This window comes from Heteronotia binoei, chromosome 4, assembly GCF_032191835.1.
Source record: "Heteronotia binoei isolate CCM8104 ecotype False Entrance Well chromosome 4, APGP_CSIRO_Hbin_v1, whole genome shotgun sequence".
Taxonomy (NCBI): domain Eukaryota; kingdom Metazoa; phylum Chordata; class Lepidosauria; order Squamata; family Gekkonidae; genus Heteronotia; species Heteronotia binoei.
In genome coordinates this window covers 119465987-119490750 of record NC_083226.1, presented here as the reverse complement: position 1 = coordinate 119490750, position 24764 = coordinate 119465987, and the positions used below count along the sequence as shown (strand labels likewise).

Sequence of the window (24764 nt, the reverse complement as noted above, 5' to 3'; positions counted from 1 at the left end):
AAAGAATGGATGTGATTACTAAGAGCCACAATGGGTTTCTCAAGAACAAGTCATGTCAAACTAACCTGATCACTTTTTTTGAGAAAGTGACTACCTTGCTGAATCAGGGGAATGCTATAGACATAGTTTATCTTGATTTCAGTAAGGCTTTTGATGAGGTTCCACACGCTATCCTTGTTGACAAGTCGGTAAAAGGTGGTTTGGATCCTGTTACCATTAGGTGGATCTGTAACTGGTTGACAGATTGCACCCAAAGAGTGCTTGCGAATAGTTCCTCATCCTCTTGGAGAGGAGTGGCAAGTGGAGTACCTCAAGGATCTGTCCTGGGACCTGTTTTGTTCAAACAAATCGTTTTACGAACGATTTGGATGAAGGAACAGAGGGAATGCTTATTAAATTTGCCGATGATACTAAATTGGGAGGGGTTGCAAATACAGTAGAAGACAGAAACAGTATACAGGATGACCTTGACAGGCTGAAAAACTGGGCTAAAACCAATAAAATGAATTTTAATAGGGATAAATGTAAAGTTCTGCAATTCGGTAGGAAAAATCCCATGCATAGTTATAGGACGGGAGAGACTTGTCTTAGCAGTAGTATGTGCAAAAAGGATCTTGGAGTCTCAGTGGATCATACACTGGACATGAGTCAACAGTGTGATGTGGTGGCTAAAAAGGCAAATGCAATCTTGGACTGTATCAACAGAAGTATAGTGTCCAGATCACGTGATGTGATGGTATCACGTTACTCTGCTCTGGTAAGACCTTGTTAGGAATCAGTACTAAAATGGGGAAACTGACTCCATCTTAGATACTAGTGATGTAGTTTCTGCAAGTGCATTGCTGAGTCATGCACCAGGTGCATCTTGTTACTGTTCTAAGGTGGAATGAAATCACCTGTAATTAAACTTTGTGCTGACTCAGAAGCTGATGCAATCTCTGGTTAGATTGCATGATTGGTTTGAGTATAAAGGAAGGTCAGAAAGATTGATCTTTCTGCCTGGTAAGGACTGTGGGTACTGCATTGCTTACTGTCCGTTTGGCAGCGAATACTGTGTACTGACCTTGGTTATTGTGATTGGATCATACTCTGTTTACTCTCTGTTTATTCTCTGTTATCTGCTGTGTTTGGACTGATTAATGTGAATGACCCTGGCTTGGCAACAACTTTGAATATTGGACACTGTACTGGTAAATATATTCACTGTAACTAAAGCTTTGTCTCTTGTCTACTAATTCGTGTGTTTCCCGTTCCTAGTCGTCAGCAGCTGCTTCAGAGACCTGCACACTGCTAAATTCTCTAACAGACCTCATCTAGAGTATTGTGTTCAGTTTTGGGCACCACATTTTAAGAAGGATATAGACAAGCTGGAATGGGTCCAGAGGAGGGTGACGAAAATGGTGAGGGGTCCGGAGACCAAGTTCTATGAGGAAAGGTTGAAGGAGCTGGGCATGTTTAGCCTGTAGAGGAGGCAGCTGAGAGGTGATATGATCACCATCTTCAAGTACTTGAAGGGCTGTCATATAGAGGATGGTGTTGAATTGTTTTCTGTGGTCCCGGTAGGACCAGAACCAATGGGTTGAAATTAAATCATAAGAGTTTCCAGCTCAACATTAGGAAGAACTTCCTGACTGTTAGAGCGATTCCTCTGTGGAACACCACCTTCCTCGGGAGGTGGTGAGCTCTCCTTCCTTGGAGATTTTTAAACAGAGGCTAGATGGCCATCTGACAGCAATGAAGATCCTGTGAATTTGGGGTAGGTATTTGTGGGTTTCCTGCATTGTCCAGGGGGTTGGACTAGATGACCCTAAAGGTCCCTTCCAACTCTATGATTCTATGACTATCATTGTCTTTGTAAAGACCCGGGGGGCAGTCGAAATCCTGAAAGGAAGCAAGGTATATTGGAAGTGTCGATTTCCAATAGCAAACTGTAGGTACTGCCTGAAGTGGGGATGAATAGTAATGTGGAAGTATGCATCCTTCAGGTCCAAGGTTGCCATTCAGGCATCCTGCCCTAGAGGGAAAGGATATGTTGAAGAGATGTCATGCGGACCTTTTTGTAAACGATGAACTTGTTCAAGGCCCACAGGTCCATAATGGGCCAGAGGCCTCCATCTCTTTTGGGGACAGTAAAATAACGGGAGTAAAAACCAGAAGGAGAGTTCGAGGATACCAGTTCTATGGTCTATTTTGATAAGAGGTTTGTGACTTCCTTCAGGAGGACCTCTGAAGGAGGCGTTACTAGACCCAATGGTGGAGGTCGTCGGATAAACTCAATGCGATAATAGTGCTCTATGATGGACAGAACCCAGTTGTCAGTGGTGATGCTTTTCTATGCAGGTAAGTACGGGTACAGGCGGGTGGGAGATGGTGGTGGCACTGGGAGAGAGTCAAAGGCCCTGCTTGGGCATTTTGCCTCCCTTAGGTCTGTGTTGATGTTGTTGTTGCAGAGAAAACTTTTGTTTGGCTACATAAGATAGTCTGGAGTGGCCTGATGCTTATGGAGCATTGGGTCCACGTCTGTTCAGGGGGTGACTTGGTGAAGGACTTCTTAGGCCAAGATCTAGACCAAGGCTTAGTTTTTAAGCGAGATGAGGTAGAAACTCCCAAATTCTTGGATGTCTTGATGCTCTTGTCCAGATCTTGTAGAACCGTGTCCACGGTTGAGCTAAATAAACCGTCCCCCTCGAAGGGGAGGTACTCTATCCACGCTCTCATGTCTTGGGGCAGTGCCGTAATACAGAGCCATGCATGGCGATGGAGGGTAACCACTGTTGTCAGTGTCTTGGCAAAGATGTCTACTAAATGCTTAGCAGTGTTAACCTGGTGTTTCGGTACGAGCATGCCTTCCTTTTGAAGTCGTTTCACCTCTAGGGCCTTGTCTTCTGGTAGGGAAGGCAGGATATCCGCCAGCTTCTCCCAGAGAGCGTACTGGTATCTGGCCATGCACGCTTCGTAATTCTCTTTCTTGATTCCCAAGGCTCCTGCTGAGTAGATCTTACATGCAAAGGAGTCAAGCTTTTTCCCTACCTTATCAGGGGGGCGTGGAGTGTGTGCGCTTACTCTTGGAGGAAGAGGAGACCAGTACGGAGTTAGGTTTGGGATGGTTGGAAAAAAAACCCCAGCCTCCGTTTCTTGTGTCTTGTACAAATGGTCTGTGCGTCGAGTGGAAATCAGTGTGGATGCTGGTTTGGGCCATGGAACTTTAGCTGCCTGAAGGAGCACCAAAGTCATGGGCAGGGCTACCGGCGTGGATGCATCTCGTTGGATGATGTTGAAAACCATGTCGGTAATGAGGAGTTTCGGCTGCGTTGTTGGCAGTGATAGAGTGTAAGCCATGCGTATGACAAAGTCACCATAAGCCCTAAGGTCTTCGGATGGAGAAACTGGCGACTCCTCCATGGGGTGTTGTGGTGGAAATGGCTCAGTGTCGGAGTCCAGGCAATTAGGTTGGTCTGAGTCCGAATCAGGTTCGGAGTGGGAGGAAGCCGTGTTGGGTTCCAATGGCTGCTGGGGCAAATCCAGGGTCTTCGACATCGAAGGTCGATGTGGAAGCGTCGGTGTCAAAATATGTTTAGGCTGTGGAGCGGCTGGGTGCTCGGCTGGATGCTTTGGCGCAGGAGGATCCTGAGCCCGGTGGGGATCCCGATGGCAGGAATGGCAAAATGCAACAGAGCGTGAATCCCAGTCTGGTGGAGGGCAGGGTAACCATGGGAAGACCAATGGTGTAGGGTATGCTCCGTAGAGGTACTGCTATTGCCTCTGGTCCCAGGCTGGCGGTGGCAGGGTGGTGGTGGAGGCCGATCCTCCGGAGCCTTCGGAGTGGGAGCCTCTACAGGTGTGTGCAGCCTGGGAGGAATCAATGGAGAAGTGGTCGCATGACCCTGTTGATCTGGTTGAGGTGGAGGACTCAGTTCGGTGCTGGAGGATGTGGAGTGAGATATCTGTTGCATCAGATCGATCTCAAAGTCTGAAAACTCCTCCTGAGGCACTTTCTAAAAGGGAGCTTGCCAAATAGGGGAGGCTAGCAGCTGCAGTGGGGGGCCCCTGCCCGGCTCCACCAGACCGATCAGAGTGGAGGGATGGCTAGGGTGTTAACGAGGGCTCTTAGAGTCCTTCTTGTGTTTCTTGTCCTTGTCCCTCTTACGCTGTTTTCCCTCCCTTCATTTCTTGGCAGGAGTGGAAGTTTCCAAGATGGATGCTGAAGTCGAGCATTTCTGCACCAACCGGTCGGCGTCGGAAAGAGCTGGGGCGGAGAGGGTCAGTGTGGATGGAATCAATGTCGATGCATGCCCCAAATTGACTTGGGACTGCATGCCGGGAGTAAGTGCTGCTTCCATAAGTGCTGTGCGAAGTCATGCGGTGCAATTTTTCTGTGTCTGTTTGGAGAATTTTGCACAGTGCGTGCAAGTCTCCAGGTGGTGTCCCTCTCCCAGGCAGAGTAGGCAAAGGTCATGACCGTTGGGAGGAGGGAGTTTGCTGCTGCACTTCTTGCAGCTATTGAAGCACCCCCACAATTTTTCCATGTGCCTGAGAGAGATAGTTATGGGGGCTTCCCCCCCCCCCCCCGGGGAGGAAGCAAGACAAACTCACGCACTTTAAGTGTCCGTGTTTTTCTTACAGGTTACATCGTAGGGAGATGATGAGGGGGAAAAAAGCAACGATGAGAAAAAGGCAATGAAAGTAAGTACCGATGAGAAATGAGAGGAAAATCCTATCCATGCAGCCGTCAGAAAGGAACTGGTGGGATCCTCGTGCCCATCCCATTAGGCATGTGCGGTGGAGAGCCGTGCATGCCTGGTGGGAGGGGCGCAAAAATCCTTGTTTCTTGGCTTTGAAGTACCGATCGGGATTGGTGCAGGCGCACTATATCCCATCAGTGTGTAGCACGGAGACCACGAAGAAGATGATCACCATCTTCAACTACTCAAACGGCTGTCATATACAGGATGATGCTGAATTATTTTTGTTGCCCCAGAAGGGTGAACCAGAATCAACAGGTTGAAATTAAATCAAAAGAGTTTTTGGCTAAACAACAGGAAGAAATTGTTCCTCAGTGGAACAAGTTTCTTTGGGTGGTGGTGGGCTCTCCTTCTTTGGAGGTTTTCAAACAGAGGCTAGATGACCATCTGACAGCAATGCTGATTCTGTAAGCTTAGGCAGATCATGGGAAGGAGAGTAGGAAGGGTTGCATCAATGCTTAGTTCTTGCAGCCCTTTCTTACTTGGCCAGGGAAATGTTGATTGCCACTCGGAGGTCAGGAAGCAATTTTTCTCCAGTCCCCACTTTGGCCAAGGATCCTGGAGGTTTTTTGCCATCTTCTGGGCATGGAACAGGTGTCACTGGATGGTGTGTGGGGGGAGGTATTTGTAAAGTTCCTGCATTGTGCAGGGGAGGGGGTTTGGACTAGATGACCCTTCCAACCCTATGATTCTATGATAATATGTTCATTAAGGCTGTTATTGTACTTTTACAGTAAAGAGCAAGGAGCAAGGACCTAAGTTTGGTGGGGCACTTCTATTCTGCTCTAATGAACCAGCTGCCTCAATTTATCTTATCGGGGGAAAACTGGAAGACCCTCAAAGACTTGTGGGGGCATCTCATTTTCCTTCCCTCGCTATTTCCTGTTTCACATCCCTGATACCCCCCGCCCCCCACACACAGTCTCTTCTGTTTTGCTGCTTCCTTCACCCTTTCTCACTCACAAGCCAACCTAGTTTCCAGCTTTATCTCCTTACCACCCTCTGACAGTTTCTAGCTGGAAAAACTGTGGATGGAAGTAAGCACTGGGGTTGCACAAGGATCGGTATTGGAGCCAATAGTATTTAATTTATTCATAAATGATGCTGAACTAGAGGTGAGTAGTGTAGTGGCCAAGTTTGCAGATGACACAGCATTATTCAGAATGGTGAAAAACAAGGCTGACTGTGAAGAGCTCCAAAAGGACCACCACAAACGGGGTGAGTTGGCAACAATATGGCAAATGAACGGGGTCGGTCCTGCCACTAGGCAAACTAGGTGAATGCCTAGGACGCTGGACTTCTGGGGTGCCGAATTGGGCCCCCCATGTGACTCAGTGTTGTTATCAGTGCTGGCGGGGGGAGTGCCAGAAGTTAGCCTTGCCTAGGGTGTCAGACAGTCTAGGGCCAGCCCTTCAAATGAAGTTCAGTTGGTGATGCACACTGGGACAAAAAAAATCCCCACTTCAAGTATAGGCTCAATGGGGTCTGAACTTGTTGAGATTGAGGGGGGGGGAATAATCCTGGGGTTATAATGGATAGCTCAATGAATGTCTCAACCCAGTGTGCTGCAGCAATGAAAAAGGCAAACTCTTAAATTAAGGATTATTAGGAAAGGGCTTGAAAATAAAATGGCTGATATTATAATGCCTTTGCATAGATCTATGATGCAGCCTCATTTGAAATACTATGTACAATTCTGATCACTGAATTTCAGAAAAGATACTGCAGAGCTGGAAAAGGTACAGAGGAGGGCAACCAAGATTTATTAGTGGGTTGGAGCACTTTCCCTATAAGAGAAGGCTGAAAAGTCTGGGACTTTTCAGTTTAGAAAAAAAAAAACAACTAAGGGGGGACATCAGGTTTATAAAATTATGTATGAGGTGGAGAGACTTGATAAAGAGAAATTTTTTCTCCCTCTCCCCAAACACTAGAACTTAACGGCATCCAATGAAGCTGATGGGCAGCAGAACCAGGACAGACCAAAGGGAATACTTCTTTACGCAAATTCAAATGTGGAATTTGCAGCCAGAGGATATGATAATAGCCACAGGAATAAACAGTTTAAAATAAAAAGGGGATTAGATATATTTATAGAGGATAAATCTATCAGTGGCTACAAGCCATTGTGACTTAGAGGAGCTTCCAAATTCAGTGGCAAACCACCCCATAAAAAGTCTGCCATGAAAACGTTGTGAAAGCAATGTCACCCCAGAGTCGAAAACGACTGGTGCTTGAACACCCCACCTTTCTCCACAATAGGGACCCAAAGCAGCTTGTATAATTGTCCTCTCTTCTGTATTCTCTTCAAAACAACCCTATAGGGTTGGTTAGACTGAGAATGTGACTAGCCAAGGTCACCCAGAGAACTTCCATGTGGAGCTGGCAACCTTCAGGTGGGGGCTGGAGTTACAACTGCTTTCCAAACTACAGAGATCAATGATCTGGGAGAAATGGCTGCTTTGGAGAGTGGACTATGTGACATTATACCCTGCTGAGATCCCTCCTCTTCCCCAAACACCATACTCTTTTGGCCCCACCCCCAAATATTGAGCAATTTTCCAACCCAGAGATGGCAGCTGTACTTCCATGGCAGACTGGAACTTGAGTCTCTCAGAATCTAGTCTGAAACTCTAACCAATACACCTCATTGGCTTTTGCGGAGTGGTTGTCTGTGAAACAGTAGCCAGTAGCAAGTGCTCAGTGAGTCATGAAAGTTGTATGGAAACAAGTGGCTTAGCAGTTGTTGCTAGGCCTGACCCACTGAGTTCTCCCTCAAAGGCCAAAACAAATCTATAATGGGCCCCTCCCCCTCCCATTTACTGTCAGGAACAAAGGTTGGCAATACTATTGTGGTTGTCTAGCCAACCTCACATCTATCACTGACAGGACATTTGTTTCTTAATGCTGTAGGTGTTGCTTTTATTGTTTTGGGGGGGAGGGGATAGCCTCCAACTATATTTATTTTTAGATTTTAAATACTTCTGGGACTTTTCTCAGAAGTGCGAAAAGTACTATCTTGTCTGTTCATACATCCAGTCTCTAGATTTAAGTATCTTCCAATTTGGCCATGGTGAAAAATAGGGTTGCCAGGTCCAACTCAAAAAATATCTGGGGACTTTGGGGGTAGAGCCAGGAGATTTCCTCATTCCTGAAAATAAATAAAAATACAACCGTGCAGTTCCCATGAATACAGACTTTGTTTTCTCATTCCCCAGTGGCTGTACTTCCACTAAATGAAAGTGAACACAAACAAATGAAGAGGGACCCCTGAATAATTAATGAACACCCCTATAATAAATGAAAATATGGTTTTTGTGCCTTCAGAAGAGAATGTCTGATGCAACATTTAAAAGTAACTGTTAGAGACCACAGCTCAAATGGGTGTCAATCCAAGGTTATAAAAGTTGATAAGAGGCCCCTCTGAGGAAGCTCCTTGTTAAAAACTGATAAGCAGAGGGACAGAGGAGTGGAAAATTACAGGAAGGTGGGACATGTTGGAGTAGATAAGGGGGAGGCTTGGCTGCTTGCTTTGGGGGTTGAATAAAAACGGCTTGTATGAGGAAAACTTTAACTTCGTCATTTTGGGGCTTAAGCCGACTGAGTTCTGCTTTGATGTCAAAGTAAATCGTTTCATACCAAGCAATGTGTGGGGCTCCGTTATTTACCTGCTACACAAACACATGCACAAAGTAGTCAAAATAAACAGTTTACAAGCACACAGTTTTGTGATCTCGATGGGGCAATTTACTCACAGGAGCAGCTGAATGTAACCATATGTTGTATTTCAACCAACTTCTTCAGATTAACAGGAAAACAAAAGGAGAGCAGCCTAAGGAGTGGAGTTTTCCTCCATCCCATAATCAGGTTCTAGTTAACTCTATTTTACTATACACACAACTTTTGAAACCACTGCAAAACAAACAGAGGAACTGTACTGGCTTTTCTTCCTTTCTCACATGGTTCACATACTCACTAGGAAGAGCCATGTGGCTCTCCTTGCACACCCTGCCCATGCAACTTTTCTCCTGCTGAGATTTAAAGGTGTGCACACAGCCCAAAACACAAGCAGTTTGCAAGGTTCTTTTAAGCCTGCCAAGATTTAAAGGCACATTGTGGATGTCTGGGCAGGGCTTCCCCCCCCCCCCTGCCAGCTGGCTGGCAGTGAGGAGTGTGGCAGAATTTATTTTATTTTGGGTTGGCCCTTTTTATGATCGTAACTATACCCTTTATGAAATTGACTACAAGAACTCTTTCTGAAAGTAGCCATGCTCTTATGAAATGGGCAGTAAGAGCTCTTCAGTTCTAAGCTATTCAGCACTATCATGCATTCATATTGCCAACAGGGCAGCAGAATAAAAAAAATGAGGGTAAAGTTGAGAGTCTTTTGAGGCCAGGAAGACCTTATTTGGTATGGTCCTTATATGGTTCGATCCCCGGTGGAAGCTGAGTTTTCAGGTAGCCGAGGTCAGTAAAATGAGTACCCAGCTTGCTGGGGGAAAAGTGAAGATGACTGGGGAAGGCAATGGCAAACCACCCCGTAAAAAAGTCTGCTGTGAAAACATTGTGAAAGCAACATCACCCAGAGTCGGAAACAACTGGTGCTTGCACAGGGGACCCTTCCTTTTCTTATATGGTATGACAGGAAACAACCATTTATAAAAACCCAGAAAGCAGGTGAAAGGTAGAGGGAAACTGAGGGCAATTTGGGCTCGAATTGTTTTCATTTGGCTATGAAATTGTTTATATTAAAATGCAGCTGAAGTTTTTTGGAATGCATAAACATCTGATAAGATAGAGATAGTGAGCCCTGCACTTTTGAGCAGAAGGGGCTGACTGTATTGAGAGGCATGGACCTCTTTGCCAGTCCAGCCAAGAAATTAACAATCTTGTTTGGGATCTCAAACATAGTCAAACAAGCTCTGACTTAGAATATAGAGTATAGCTTCTACTAGGAACCTGGGACTTAGATTTTAAACGGGAAAATGTAGACCAATAAGATGAAATCCCTGTTGGGACTTATATTTTTCAGTATGCTCTCTACTTTATTGTAAGTAAGTAAGTAAGTAAGTAAAATTTTATTTGTATCCCGCCCTCCCCGCCTAGGCAGGCTCAGGGCGGCTAACAACATCCCATACATATACAATAGTAAATATAAAAACTTTAAATATAACAATAAAACTTTAAATTTAACATCATTTAAAAACCAGTTCGTGTATTTAAAATTCATATAATTTAAATTAATCTGGCAGCAATGGTGGCGTTCTGACGCTAGTTTCTGCCAGTCTGATTAGTTCCATGTTGACATAGGTCCTTAGACAGGACCGTGTTGGCGGATCCTTAGTTAACAGCAATACAGCAGTCAATATATGCTCGTTTAAAGAGGGTAGTCTTGCAGGCCCTGCGGAACTGATCAAGGTTCCGCAGGGCCCACACCTCCTCAGGAAGCTGATTCCATAGGGCAGGGGCCGCAACTTAAAAGGCCCGTGCTCGGGTGTTCTGAAGCTTGATCTCTTTCGGCCCAGGGATAGTCATTGTAGAACTATGCTTTATGCTTGACTGAATTCTAACTGTAATTGTTTTCTTAATTTTAAGTTTTCTTAATTCTATTGTTTTCTCAATTCTTAATTGTTTTCTTAATTCTAAGTTTATCTAACTGTTTTGCTTATTTTAAGCCTTCTGTACAGAATATATATATTTTAAGCCTTCTGTACAGATAAAAGCTTATTCATTCATCTGTATGAGTTCCTGAAAACTACAGGTTGCTTGGGTTATCCAATTGCTTTGCCTTTCTATCTATAAGTAAGCCGTCTGTCTAAAGGAGAAACTTGGAGTCTAATAAACTGTTTTGCTTTTCTGAACTTGGAGTCTAATAAAGTTTAGCTACGAGGTCTTAAAACTTATTATTGAGTATGTATTAGCCTTCTGATAACTGCAGGTTGGTTTTGGTAACTGCAGGTTTTGGTTTTGTGCTGTTGGGGGTACAGTATAAATCCCTAACAATTTTGATGACCCATTGATGAGTTTTCAGAAGCTCCTGGTTGTTTGACTAATTGGAGGGGAAAAAGCTGTGCATAAACAGAATTTCCTAACAGGGAGGAAACTGCAAAACTGGGGGATCCCCCACCGGAACCTGGGGCCTGGCAAGCCTAGTTGAACATTATTTATTTACAATATTTATATCCAGCTTTTCTGCCCTCACAAGGGCTATCAAAGAAGCAAACAAATAAAAACAAATAAAAACAGAGTATTCCTCTGCTGGTGGAAGATTGCAGCAGAAGGGAACAGATGAATCTCTCTTAGGACAGAGTTCCAGACCTTTGGTGCCATAAGAACATAAGAGAAGCCATGTTGGATCAGGCCAATGGCCCCATCCAGTCCAACACTCTATGTCACACAGTGCCCCCCCCCAAAAAAAACCCAAGTGTCATCAGAAGGTTCACAAGTGGGTCTAGAAGCCCTTCCACTTTGCCCACTTTGCCATGAGTAAGAAAGTTCTCTCCCAGGTTGCCACTTATGTATCCTCAGAAGGTGAGTGCCCCCAAAGATGACTGCAGTGTCAGGTGGGTTCAGGAAGGGAGTATGCAAAAGGGAATAGGTATATTGATCTCAACCATACAGGGCTTTGAAGGTCAAGACAAGCACTTTGAATTGTGCATGGAAATAAATTGGAAGCCAGTATAGATAGGCCAAAACTGGGCCCTATGACCCACTCCAGTCAACATCCAGGTTGCAGCATTCTGCACCAGTTGAGGTTTCCAAACACTTCTCAAGGGCAATTCCACATAGAGTAAATAGGAATAATCTAGATGTAACTGGGGCATGGCCACATCTTTTCTGCCAAAACAATAACAACATAGCTAGTTAACCAGTTGAAGCTGAGAAAAGGCTCCCCTGGCCACAGCTGCCACCTGCTTATCCAGGAGTAGGTCTGGGTCCAAGACCACCCCCAGACTATGAACCTGCTCCATCAAGGGGAGTACAATCCCATCCAGAATGGATGACACCTTAAATCCTGGGTCAGACCTCTCTCTTGCCAGGCACACTTCCATTAAACTTCAGTTTGATAGCCTATATCGTCTCCAAAATGTCCTCCAAATAGTGGTTCAGAGTTTCTACAGCCTCCCTGCGATCAGCTGGAAGCACAAGATAGAGCTGATTGTTGCCTGCATCTAGGAACCCAGCTCAAGTACTTGGATGACCAAATCCAGTGCTTCCATGTAGATGTTAAAAAGAATAGGAGACAAGATGGACTCTCATGGGATCTCGCAGACCAAAAGCCAAGGGGCTGAGCAGCAGTCCCCCAGCACCACCTTCTGAAACTTACTTTCCATGTAGGACTGGAACCCACTGCAGAATGGTGCCTCCCAGTCCCAGTTGGAGCACTGACATATCTCAGTAAATGGCAGGATGAGGAAGCAGCAAGCTTTCCAGGACAAAACTATGACATTCCCCTTAACACAGACACTCAGTGAAGTAGTTATTTTAATGTAAGGCATATCAATGTGATTAGCTGAGGTGTTTTAGGAGGAGGGCTGGTCAGGCCCAGTGCATGGGAGTAGGCCATGAGGCGCCCCCCTCTCCCTGTGTTTGCTGCACCCGCCGCCGCCTCCCCGTGCTTGCTGCTGCCGCCTCTCCACATCCGCCGCTGCTTCCCCACGCTTGCTGCCGCCTCCCCGCACCCGCTGCCACCTCCCTGCACTTGCCCACCGCCTGCCCCCACATGCCGCCCCCCCTGACTCTTTTGAAGCCTCCCGAGGCTCAGGAGGCTTTGGTAGAGTCTGAGCCGAGCCTACTGGCTCGGAGTGTGCCCCCCGACTCTTCTGAAGCCTCCCGAAGAGTCCTGGGGGGGGCATAGCATGACATCATTATAAGGTCATCTGGGCATGCACATGCTTTGCGTGCACAAATAAAAAACATGGCGGGGCGGAAGTGAGAGGCTCGGCCTAGGGGTGCGGGCACCCCTAGCACGGGGCCTGGGGATGGTGCTAGCTGAGTGAAGGAAGGCTGTCAGACAATCTGTGGCTGGCAGGTTTTTGAGTGAAGATGTTTCATGTCTACTTCTTTAGATGTAAGGTTGCCACCAGAGAGCAGACCGAGTTCACCGTCCATCCCAGCAGAGGCCTCAGACTGGAAGGGAAGGGGGTTCAATCTTCAGCTTGATCCACTTCCTTCTCTTGGGAATTCCTTTTCTGCCCTTCTCTCTTAGCTAGCTCTGTGGAGAGAGGAGTATCCCCTACTAGGGCTTTTTTTTTGTAGCAGGAACTCCTTTGCATATTAGGCCACACAACCCTGATGTAGCCAGTCCTCCTGGAGCTTACAGTAGGCCCTGTACTAAGAGCTCTGTAAGGTCTTGGATGATTGCCTACGTCAGGGGTGTGTGGCCCAATATTCAAAGGAGTTCCTGCTACAAAAAAAAGTCCTGGCCCCTACCATATCCTCTTTGGCTCTGGGTTGGAGGAACTTAAATAGCTTTTAACAGTTCCTGTTTTCTCAGGTTCATGGGGAATCAGCTAATCCTGGGCATTGCCTCCTTCCCTAGAAAAGGCTTGGGAATAGTCTGGACACCTTTGTGGTCAAGTATGCTCTGGTCTTCTCTTTGGTCTGACCCCATCAAGCCACCACTGCTCTGGCCTTATCTTTTGCCTGATCCCATCAGGCCACCACAGAGAGGCATTTATTTATTTATAATTTTCAACTTTTATCCTGCCCTCTCCACAAGCAGACTCAGGGCGGCTAACAATGACTTTTGTTTCTGGCCTGCTAGAGTTTAAAGCCACTATGCTACCAGTGCACCACCTGCTTCTGCCATCTTGAGGAAGCCAAGTTCAACAGGTGCACTGAGAACTGACCTTGCCTATGGAGTTGTAGGCAAGTTCTGCATTCTCCTGCCTCACCTTTGCAGTGATCACAGGACCTACATCAGAGATCTCATCTGGCTAAGGCAAGGTATTTCCTATGAACAATAAGAAACCTGCATTCTTTAACCTTTGTGACTGTTATACAAATAGTCCATTGTAAGGAACAATGTCCAGCCCCTTATAAATGTTCTGTCTGTTATTAGAAATGTTTTAAAGGTGAAAATCTAATGTTTTGATATTCATGTATAGCACAGAAAATATATCAAAACACAGATACGTTATGTGCTACTAGGTATTCTGGAGCATAACCAATGGGGTATTGGGTCAGAACCATTTCCACAAATTGTTGGAGGAGATCCAGTGCAATGTTTCAATAATTGGAGCACAGACAATTTAATGGCAAAGCCCAGGGGCTCATATCAGAACAAAAAGACTTGTAGAAATGTTTCCTTTTTTGGTATGTTTCATAATATTTTGGTCATCTATCATTTGAAGTCGTACTTTCGGCATAGCATGACGGTCTCTTTTTACAACATCACTGTTTTTCTTTTCAAAATGAAAAAAGCTATTTATCACCTTTTTCTACACAAACTGATCAGACAGAGACATCTTTAGTGCCGTAAAAAGTACTTCTGCATGCTCAATTGAACTTGCTAATATACTTTGCAAGTGCATGACAATAAAAGAATTTTTAAGCATCTTGATGGAACAAGATTTTAAAACAGCATTTTCTGAATATATTAATAGTCAACAACACAATAAACATTATAAATGTAAACATTTCCACCATAAATAGCTCACCATATGGCCACCATTCACAACAGATGCTGTCTGTGTATCCACTAAAATATACATGATTTATTCAGTTTTGCTCTGTGACAACTCTGGAGAGCCAGTTTGTAGTGATTAGGTGTGCAGACCCTTATCTGGGAGAACCGGGCTTGATTCCCTACTCCTCCACTTGCAGCTGCTAGAATGGCCTAGGGTCAGCCATAGCTCTTACAGTTGTCTTTGAAAGGGCAGCTGCTGTGAGAGCTCTTTCAGCCCCACCCACCTCACAGGGTGTCTGTTGTGGGGAAAGAATATAAAGGAGATTGTGAGCCACTCTGAGACTCTGATTCAGAGAGAAGGGCGGGGTATAAATCTGCAGTCTTCTTCTTCGTCTACTCAAAAGTATTACAGGTGGTATCGTATTACAGAGCTATTGATTTGAGAAAGAAACACTGCAACTCTGTCCAACAGTATCCATCATACATGCATTATAAAAGGAAACAGTATTTGCTAACTGCAGGCCACACAATTTTATACAAGCATGTGCAACAGCCAAGGACTGTATTGTTCGTTAAGTTTAAATGAGTTGAACCTACATGCAGTGCCCCTGCCTAAGTAGAATCATACCCTAGGGCTTTCGGGCTACGTCGCCTTGATCTCAGCGGGGTCCGTGGGTTCTCCTGCTTGCGGCCTCCCTGAATCAGGCAGGGGGAAGGGTGCTACGGATGTGACACCCCCAAAGAGGCCTTGAAGGGGTCTCTTTTCAGCATGGGGCTTTTACAGCAAGACAGGGGCACAACGTTAGTTGTTCTTGTTTTCTCTGTATGCCCCGAAGCTCTCCCTGTCATGAGATAGTTGGATATGGACTTTGTAAGAAAATCTGATATGTGATATTAGAAGGCTAAGTGAGATTCTTTTTTTTCTTTGGGGGGGGGGGTATAATAAGCTGTCTTGTCTAAAATAATATGGATATAAAAGCTAAAGGACTAAAAAGTCTTTGAACAGAATTTTATGTAAAAATAGTTAATCTAGATCAATTTTTAAGAAGGCAGACAGCATAATTATTTGATAAATTGGTGAACTTGTCTTTTACAGATAATAATACTAGCTTTTTATGTTTGTTATCGATATGGGCAATCCTACAACTTAATCTGTAACTGTTAAGAAGTAGACATAATTATTTTGTAAATTAGTAGATCTCCTTCTAATATGTTTGTTTGAAGAAATTGTCTATAATAAGATAGATAAATTATTGTACTTTATTTCTAGCTTGTTAAGGATATAAATATTGGTCTCAGACTGTATTAAGGAGAGAGAAAGTGCATATTAGATAAAAATCAGGAGACAGATTTCTTTTTATAAAGAAGGGTTTCTTGAAATGTCTTTATCTTTGTGGGTAGTTGGGTATGGAACTCTCAATAAGAACAGGCATGTGATTTTTATTTTTGGGTTATAAGTTGTTTTTTCTAGACCAATAGGGTTATAAGAGTTTGATTAATTATTAAAAAGGCAGACAGCACAGTTATTATGTAAACTGGCAGATTTATTTTTAATATGCCTCCCAGGAGAAACTGTTTATATTGAGATAGACAAAAGACTATGTTGCATTTTTCTTTTAGCTTCTTAAGGATAGAGATATGATTTTTTTTTGTGTTTATGTTAATGATGATATGTTAAACTAACAAACTAGTCTGTGTTTTCAACATGGTTAAGCCAAATCAGCCAATTCCATGTTGAGATTGCTCTGACTTGTTTATACTTATTTGTGTTGAAGAAGAATTGTTTAGACTTGTATTGCAAATAATAGTTTAGTAAAAATGTTTTATAATGAAAGATAAAGATGGTAAAATATATGGAGAACTCTATACTTGCAGGTAGAATTAATTGGATATCTTATTTGGAGGTAGAATTATAACTGATATATTTGTACTTTTCTTTTTTTTCTGCTTTTCCCATTCTGTATATGCCCTCCCCGCTTTTTTGTATCTATGCTTATGCTTCTTCTTTTTGTAGTTAAAAACAATAAAAATTATAAAAATTAGAATCATACCCTAGAAGGAGGAGAAGAAGGAAGAGGGGGAGGGGAGGAGATTGGGCTTATACCCTACCCTTCTGTCTTAGAGTCTCAGAGATGCCCTTCCTTTCCCCACAACAGACACTCTGTGAGGTGAGAACTGCTCTTGAGAGAACAGTTCTGAGATAACAGTGACTGACCCAAGGTCACTCAGCAGCTATGTGTGGAAGAGTGGGGAATCAAACCCGGTTCACCAGATTAGAGTCTGCCGCTCTTAACCACTACACCAAACTGGCTCTTTATAGACTTCAGTGGACTCTTAATTGACTTCAGAGAACTTTAGAACTGTTGTGTATGAAGACTAATGTTGCAATTACCCGTGTTCCTGCCTGGCTCATTGGAGCCTTTAGGACTGAGCTTGGGGACTTATCCAATCACAGGCCTCCTTGCTGGTTCAAATGACCCAATGGTGTCCTAGCATGGGAACATTGAACTGTATATAGTTGGCCCTGAGCAGTCTTCTAGTTCAACCGTTACCATGCTGTACTGAATAAACAGAGCTATTATCACTGCAATTGTATCTCCTTCATGCATTGAACCCACTATATTATAATAACTCTGCAGTGAAGCCAATTCTGTGCTACTGTAGTGCAAATTACATATCAGTAAATGATAAAACAGTAACTGTTCCACTTAACGTATAACTAAATTATTTTAAATCATGAGCTCAGCTTTCAGTATGGACTTACATTTCAACTACACATTTTGTGTCAGTAGTAAGCTATCTTCTCACACAAAGACCAACAATCCACAGCAGTGCATTTTAACAATACACACAACATTTTGATTATGTATTATTTAAAACTGGCTTCTCTTTGCAACACCCTCCTTAACTGCAACTTTTAGTATACGTTCATCTACCTACCGGACAAACATTTCATGTACTTGATGAAGTGAACTGTGACTCATAAAAACTTATGTTGGAATAAATGTTGCTAGTCTTTACAGGTGCTATTCTTTTATTTTGCTGCTATAGACCAGGGGTGGCCAACGGTAGCTCTCCAGATTTTTTTTTGCCTACAACTCCCATCAGCCCCAGCCATTGGCCATGCTGGCTGGGGCTGATGGGAGTTGTAGGCAAAAAGAGCTACTGTTGGCCACCCCTGCTATAGACTAACATGACTACCCATTTGTAATTACATTCTCATCAGTATATCATTTGGTCCAGCTATAACCGTAGCTCTTTATTGTTTAGTAACAGATCTTTGCTACATGGCTCATGAATACTCTGTAGAAAATTTTTATGTACAGAACTTTTAAATCATATTTAAGATGATACTGCAAGCTAGTACAGGCACTCCCTCGTAGCTATATGTATTTTTTTCTGTACATAGTAATAAATCATCTATAAATACACTAAAATCCATGTTTCTCATGCTAGCATGTTCATGCGAATTGATCATTAGAACATACTAAAATCAGAAAGGATTATATACCAGGATATAAAGATCCCCAGGAATGCACATCAAGGCTCCCACAATTTGTTCTTCTGTCTGTAACTTCTTTTGTTGCGTTAACAGCCACTCTTTAGGGTCCCTCAGCTTTTAGACCAGCTTGTTTAAGCAGTATGGATAGTTGCAGTAGGAAGGAAACTCAGAAATTCTAATGTACACCTAGAAAATTTTGGTGTAGCCCTGTAAAATCCTCCCCTATTTATTTTTTTTTACATTCAACCTTTTCCTTCACTAATTCAAAATATGATTTTCCAAGCTGCCTTATCTTTTATCTCATAAAGAAATTCTATGCAGAGCATAAGGGTTACAATACTATAAATATATTTATATGCCAAAATGTTGTTACCTGTGCATCAGTAGCAACTTGAAGGTCATGTTATTTAGTCCAGGATAACTTGGCAGAAAATCTGACCAATCCCATTTCCACTCAGTTATGGTAGACTGTTGATGTATAAGGAGAAGGTATTGTTAGTTATTAATCAGAGTTAATATCAGTAAATTAAAGCTCCAGCTGTTATAGACTAACTAAGGAGGAGGGGGGTCTGGAACAAGGACTTAGACAGATAACATCAATCATGCCTACAGAAGAAGGGTTTTATTCTAATAAGACAGCAATTAATTTATAAATCCATTTGGGGACGTAGTCATTATTTATATAAAGATAAATCACTTTTAACTCCTTATTCTTCCAACTGTTAACAGAATTTTGCCAAACTACTTTATCTGAAAGCTTGACTCTCAGTTACAAAATAATTCTCAACTTTTTATATTTTGTAACAACTTATTTTTAAACTGTAATCAAAATTTTATCAATAGGAAAGTCCAACAGAACCAGAATTTGGGATTATGCTGCGTCTCAACCAGTGTGAAATTTTACCTATCTACTACTTTAAGGCAATCCAGTTATGATATGGTTATTAGAAATAACTACAAACATAATGTCAACACATGTAATATTCTCTCATTTATTTAGTGCTATTTAGAAATTGTGTGAAATTGCTATATACTATAAGGATATATAATGGAATATGTAAATACATAACATAAATGAATATCTTATAATATCAAAATCTATCATCATGTAAAAGTTGACTTTTACTTAAATGCACACCTCTTGCATGCCACACTCACATGGGATCCTTTTCAGTAAAAGCTAGTCCTGAGTGTCAAAGGCAGGGAAAGATTTGCCCCTATCACAAAGGGAGAAAGTAAACATGTATATTCAAGGATGTGACTTAAGTGATATGTTTTGCCTTTCTCTAACTCCGCTGCCGATTACAACTCTCTCTTTTGTCCTTTTGAATTCCATGAAAACCAATGACAACCCACTACTATCTGGATAGTATCATACCTTAATTTACATATCCATATCAATTTTTGTATGTCTTAATAATATTAATAAGGGATGCTAGAGATTGATAAACAGGTATAATACTGGGAACTGGCGGTTATATTCCTTGTAGCTGTTATGTATGTGATACATTACTGAGATGTTAGGTTGTTAGTTCCTGCCTGGCTCATTGAAGCCTTAAGGGACTGAGCTTGGGGGACACTAAAACAATGGGAAGCAGGATCCAAATCTCTGCTCCCCCTGACCAATAGCAAGCCCCCTGTGAGTTCAAATGATCCAATGACGTACAAGCGCAGGAGCCATTATGGTATATAGTTGGCCCCACTGGCCCAGTTCTTCAGTCTTAGTTTTACCAGTTAACATGCTGTATCACCAGTAAAGAGCTTTGATCACAATGCAACGTGACTCCTCATGCATCAAACACAGTATTTAACAGTAGCTAAACATCCTCTCAAGTTTGATGTGCAGCGGAAAGCAAAGGAATGTTCTTTCTCCAACTTCTTCCCCCATTCCAACTTAACAGTCTTTCCCTATCAACCCCAGTCTTAAAGAGGCTTCCCAGTACAGCTCTGTGTTCTAATGTTCTCCTTTTCCCCCCTTCCCAGATTCTAAACCCAAAGTTGCTAAGATGACAGGGCATGCTCTTCTCCAACTAGGTCACTTTAGTGAAGAGTGTTGAGGTGTGCTTCCTCCTCATCTGTCATATGCTCCCTCTGTACTGCTGGCCTCATTGAGTAAACAGAAAAGTGGGCAAAGCACAGGGCTTTTTTTGAGCAGGAATGCACAGGTCTGCAGTTCCGGCTGGCTGGGTGTCAGGGGTGTGTGGCCTGATATGCAAATGACTTCCAGCTGGACCTTTTCTACAGAAAGCCCTATGTGAAACAATGGTGCCATCAGGGGTGTGGCCTAATATGCAAATAAGTTCCTGCGGGGCTTTTTCTACAAAAAAAGCCCTGGCAAGGCATATCCATTCTCCACTAGCTAAAATTACAACACCTTCAACAATAGATAATCATTGACTTTTTTAAACCACAGACACAGTAAGAGACTGGACAAGGACTACTTTTCCAGGTTCAGAACCTAAAAACTTAGGTCTTTGTTCACTTCTCTCAACCCAAAACACAGTTTTAAATTTATGGGGATGGGGAAACAAAGGAAACTCATTGCTCCTTTCTCCACAACCATAGGGCTTATAACAGAGGGAAAAGTAACTCAATTGTGATATATTAATCCCTTTTTTTTAACTTGTCAGCAAATGCTGAGACTTTCTTATGAAGAAAGGTTGAAACGCTTAGGGCTCTTTAGCTTGGAGAAACGTCGACTGAGGGGTGACATGATAGAGGTTTACAAGATAATGCATGGGATGGAGAAAGTAGAGAAAGAAATACTTTTCTCCCTTTCTCACAATACGAGAACTCGTGGGCATTCGATGAAATTGCTGAGCAGACAGGTTAAAACGGATAAAAGGAAGTACTTCTTCACCCAAAGGGTGATTAACATGTGGAATTCACTGCCACAGGAGGTGGTGGCGGCCACAAGCATGGCCACCTTCAAGAGGGGGTTAGATAAAAATATGGAGCAGAGGTCCATCAGTGGCTATTAGCCACAGTGTGTATGTGTGTGTGTGTGTGTGTGTGTGTATATATATATATATATATATATATATATATATATATATATATATATATATATATATATTTGGCCGCTGTGTGACACAGAATGTTGGACTGGATGGGCCATTGGCCTGATCTAACATGGCTTCTCTTATGTTCTTATGTCCAGCAATCTGTCCCCACTGTACTCTTCCCCCCATAAGAAATATGACAGCCTTCCATGTCCATATTGTAGTAAGTAAAGGTGTGTGATTCAAGGACACCTTGAGGTTAAAATGTAACCTCAAAATCAGAAGTGTTGGACAAGTTTTATTTTCTCTCCGCTGAATCCCAAATTGCAGCCTATTTCAGCATATATAACTCAATAAGAATTAAACAACAACCAATGACAGTTAAACCAAATACTCTTCTGGAACGGTGCAGTTGCACCTATCTTTTTAGTTACTGGCAGTTTACCTCAGCAGTAAATTATATCAAATCTGTACTGTTGCATCAATGCATTTTTCATTGCTTTGTTCTCAGTAAAATATTATTCATTTCATAATCTCATAAAATATGCAAGGAAAATGGAAATTTTAGCTTCTGAAATATCACTTTAGCCAACTATTTCTACCCAGGAGGACAAAAGACATCACATTCTGCTCTTAAGTAATTTTCATTATCTCTTCAGGCTTCACAAGGGAAGAAGCAATAACTAGCTGGTCTTCCAGAATTAATTATCATATGGCATTGTGTGTGATACAACCAAGAGATCCAAAGATTGTCTGGCAGCCCTAAGTTCTAACTACATTAGTATTCGCTAGCTAGACTTTTTTTGTGGGGGGCGGGGAGGCTGAGAGAACTCAGAGACCTGTGACTGACCCAAGGTCATCCAGCTGGCTTCATATGGAAGAGTGCAGAATCTAACCCAGTTCACCAGATTAGAGTCCGCTACTCTTAACCACTATACCACACTGGCTCTCTTGGTCTTTAATCAATAACTAAGAAGTACATGAGCACCGCATTGCAGCTGTCTTCATCTGGAAATGTGGCAAAAAGCTCATCAAAAACAGTTCTCGCATCATTGATTGGGACAAAGGCTAATGCAGCAAGAGATTTCAATGCAATTTTTATGTTCATATTAGTTTCATATTCAGTCTTCAAGCCAACACTGTTGATTTTCCTAATGAGACTCTGACACAGGTGAAAATAACAATCTGATCTCAGCATGTGGAAAGGCAAACCTCACTGCATTCATACAAGCCTTCTCAAAATCCACTAAAACCTTTTGAGGTGACAGATCTGGAATCAATAGGTTCATTATTTCAAAAATTCTATTATAGCTGTCCATGTTCTTTTTTTTTAAAGTAAAATGTAAATACATGGTGGACATGAATTAACCACCTTGGCATGCCATGTGTACAGTTGGCACTTTATCAAAGGTGCCATCTCCATAGATGGTATCTTTGTTTAATTCAAGCATAAGATTTCTATCACCTAAAACCAGAACTCTGTCTGGATTTTTCCACTCCGGAATTGGTGAAGTATCAGTTGCCTATACTTTTCAGGAATGTCAAAATGTATGGTTTTTGGGTTAGGCAAATTACTGCCTGCTCTATGATAGCTTCTTTCTTAAATAGCAGAAGTAGTTAAGGTCTTATAGATCTAAGAAGCTACATAGGCTTCCCAAACCTCCCGCCCTGGCGGGGGACCCCAGGATTAGCCCCCTTCTCCCCCACTTTCCAAAAAATCTGGAAGCAGGGTGGGGGGTATGGCGTCTGGGAACCATTCCGTTGTGAGCAGTTGCTTAAGGTGGAGAGCTCAGTTCCTCTGCACGAGAAGAGCCAAGCCGAGTCCAGGAACACCTTAAGAGACCACCAAGATTTTTAGGGTTATAAACAGCTTTCAAGATTCAAAGTCCCCTTCGTCTGATCTTCTTAAGGGAACTTTGGTTGCAGTCACGCACACAAAAGTAGGAGGGCCTCCTGGAGTGGGGCAGGGGGGGAGTGGTAAGTTAACTGCATACTGCCTAGCCCTTGTAGGATTGCCGCCGCCCCCCCGCGCTTTCTGGCTCCTCTCTTTCACTTCCCAATCCCGGCGTTTACACAGAGAACCTGCTGGGATCAATTTGCAGCCGTTTTGCATTCCACAGGCTTCCGTCATCCCACTTCTTCATAATCTTCTTCTTTTTGCACATTTACTTGGAAGCAAATCCCAGTGTTTCAGCTGAGCTTACTCCCTACTAGGTGCAAGAGAGATCGCAGTGCCTCTGTTTCCTGCGGAAGAAAGCTGCCCCAACCTTGTGCACGCTGATTTGGGAGCGCTCTTTGAAGTAGGCATGCTGAATTAAGGCTGCTGTTCTAAGCCGTGTTACTGGGTGAACTTGCCTTCTGAGCTTAGGGTTGCCAATCCCCAGGTAGGGACAGGGGATCCCCTGATTTGGAGGCCCTTCCCCCACTTCAGGGTCATCAGAAAGCAGAAGGGGGGGGGGAAATGTCTGCTGGCCACTCCATTATTCCCTATGAAGATCGATTCCCATAGAATAATGGATAATTGATCTGTGGGTATCAGGGCTCTGGGGGGCTGTTTTTGAGATAGAGGCACCAAATTTGTATCATAGCACCCAGTTGCTCTTCCCAAAATACCCTCCAAGTTTCAAAATGATTGGACCAGGGGGTGCAATTCTACGACCCCAAAAGAAGGTGCCCCTATCTTTCATTATTTCCAAAGGAGGGAAGGCATTTAAAAGGTGTGCAGTTCCTTTAAATATGATGGCAAGAACTTCCTTTGGAGTTCAAATATGCTTATCACGCCCTTGCTGCTGGCTCCACCCCAATGTCTCCTGGCTCCACCCCCAAAGTCTCCTGGCTCCACCCCCAAAGTCCCCAGATATTTCTTGAATTGGACTTGGCAACCCTAAAGCTAAGCAGGACTGACTCTGGCAAGTATCTGGAAGGAAAAATCAATAAACATAGTTGAAATTAATAAAAAAATAATATAATGGAGAATTGATCCATGGATATCTGGGGACCCTGTACTTTGAAGTAGATGCACCACATTTGCAGCATAGCATCCAGTGCTTCTCCACAAAATACCCACTAAGTTTCAAAAGGATTGGACCAGGGGGTCCAATTCTATGAGCCCCAAAATAAGGTGCCCCTATTTCCTATGGAGGGAAGGCATTTAAAAAGAGTGTGGTCCCTTTAGATGTGAAGGCCAGAACTCTCTTTTGAGTTTGTGGAGAAACACCATTTTAGGCCTGTGCTTGTCTGGGAGTTGACTGGAGGAATCTATTAAACTCTAGACAAGGCTTTGGCCTCATCTCCTCTTCTTCCCCTCTCCCCTCCTTTCTGGAACAAGTTCTGAGAATTCTGAGGATGCCTCCTAGAGAGACAGGAAGTCTTTCAGGCTGGTTTCCCAGAAGGGTAAACCATAGGGTTGCCAAGTCCAAGTTAAGAAATATCTGGGGACTTTGGGGGTGGAGCCAGGAGACTTTGGGGGTGGAGCCAGAAGACATTGGGGTGAAGCCAAGATCAAGGCTGTGACAAGCATAATTGAACTCCAAAGGGAGTTCTGGCCATCACATTTAAAGGGACGGCACACCTTTTCAATGCCTTCCTTCCATAGGAAATAATGAAGGATAGGGGCACCTTCTTTTGGGGCTCATAGAATTGGACCCCCTGGTCCAATCGTTTTGAAACTTGGGGGATATTTTGGGGAGAGGCACTAGATGCTGTACTGAAAATTTGGTGCCTCTACCTCAAAAAACAGCCCCCCCCCAGATACCTGCGGATAAATTCTCTATTATTTTTTATGGGAATAAATCTCTATAGGGAATAATAGAGTTCCCAGCAGACATTTCCTTCCCCTCCCCCCGCTTTCTGACGACTCTGAAGCGGGGGGAGGGTCTCCAAACTGGGGG

The 24764-nt window shown here is 43.3% G+C and overlaps 1 protein-coding gene across 2 annotated transcripts in view; it reads right to left on the bottom strand.

The window, feature by feature from the left end:
• Positions 1–24764, bottom strand: part of KIAA0825 (KIAA0825 ortholog) — a 523961-nt gene that overhangs the window by 252865 nt on the left and 246332 nt on the right. For both annotated transcript variants that reach the window (XM_060235688.1, XM_060235689.1), the window contains exon 18: positions 18246–18340. In XM_060235688.1, coding sequence (XP_060091671.1) covers positions 18246–18340 — 95 coding nt within the window. The remainder of the gene's footprint in view (positions 1–18245; positions 18341–24764) is intronic.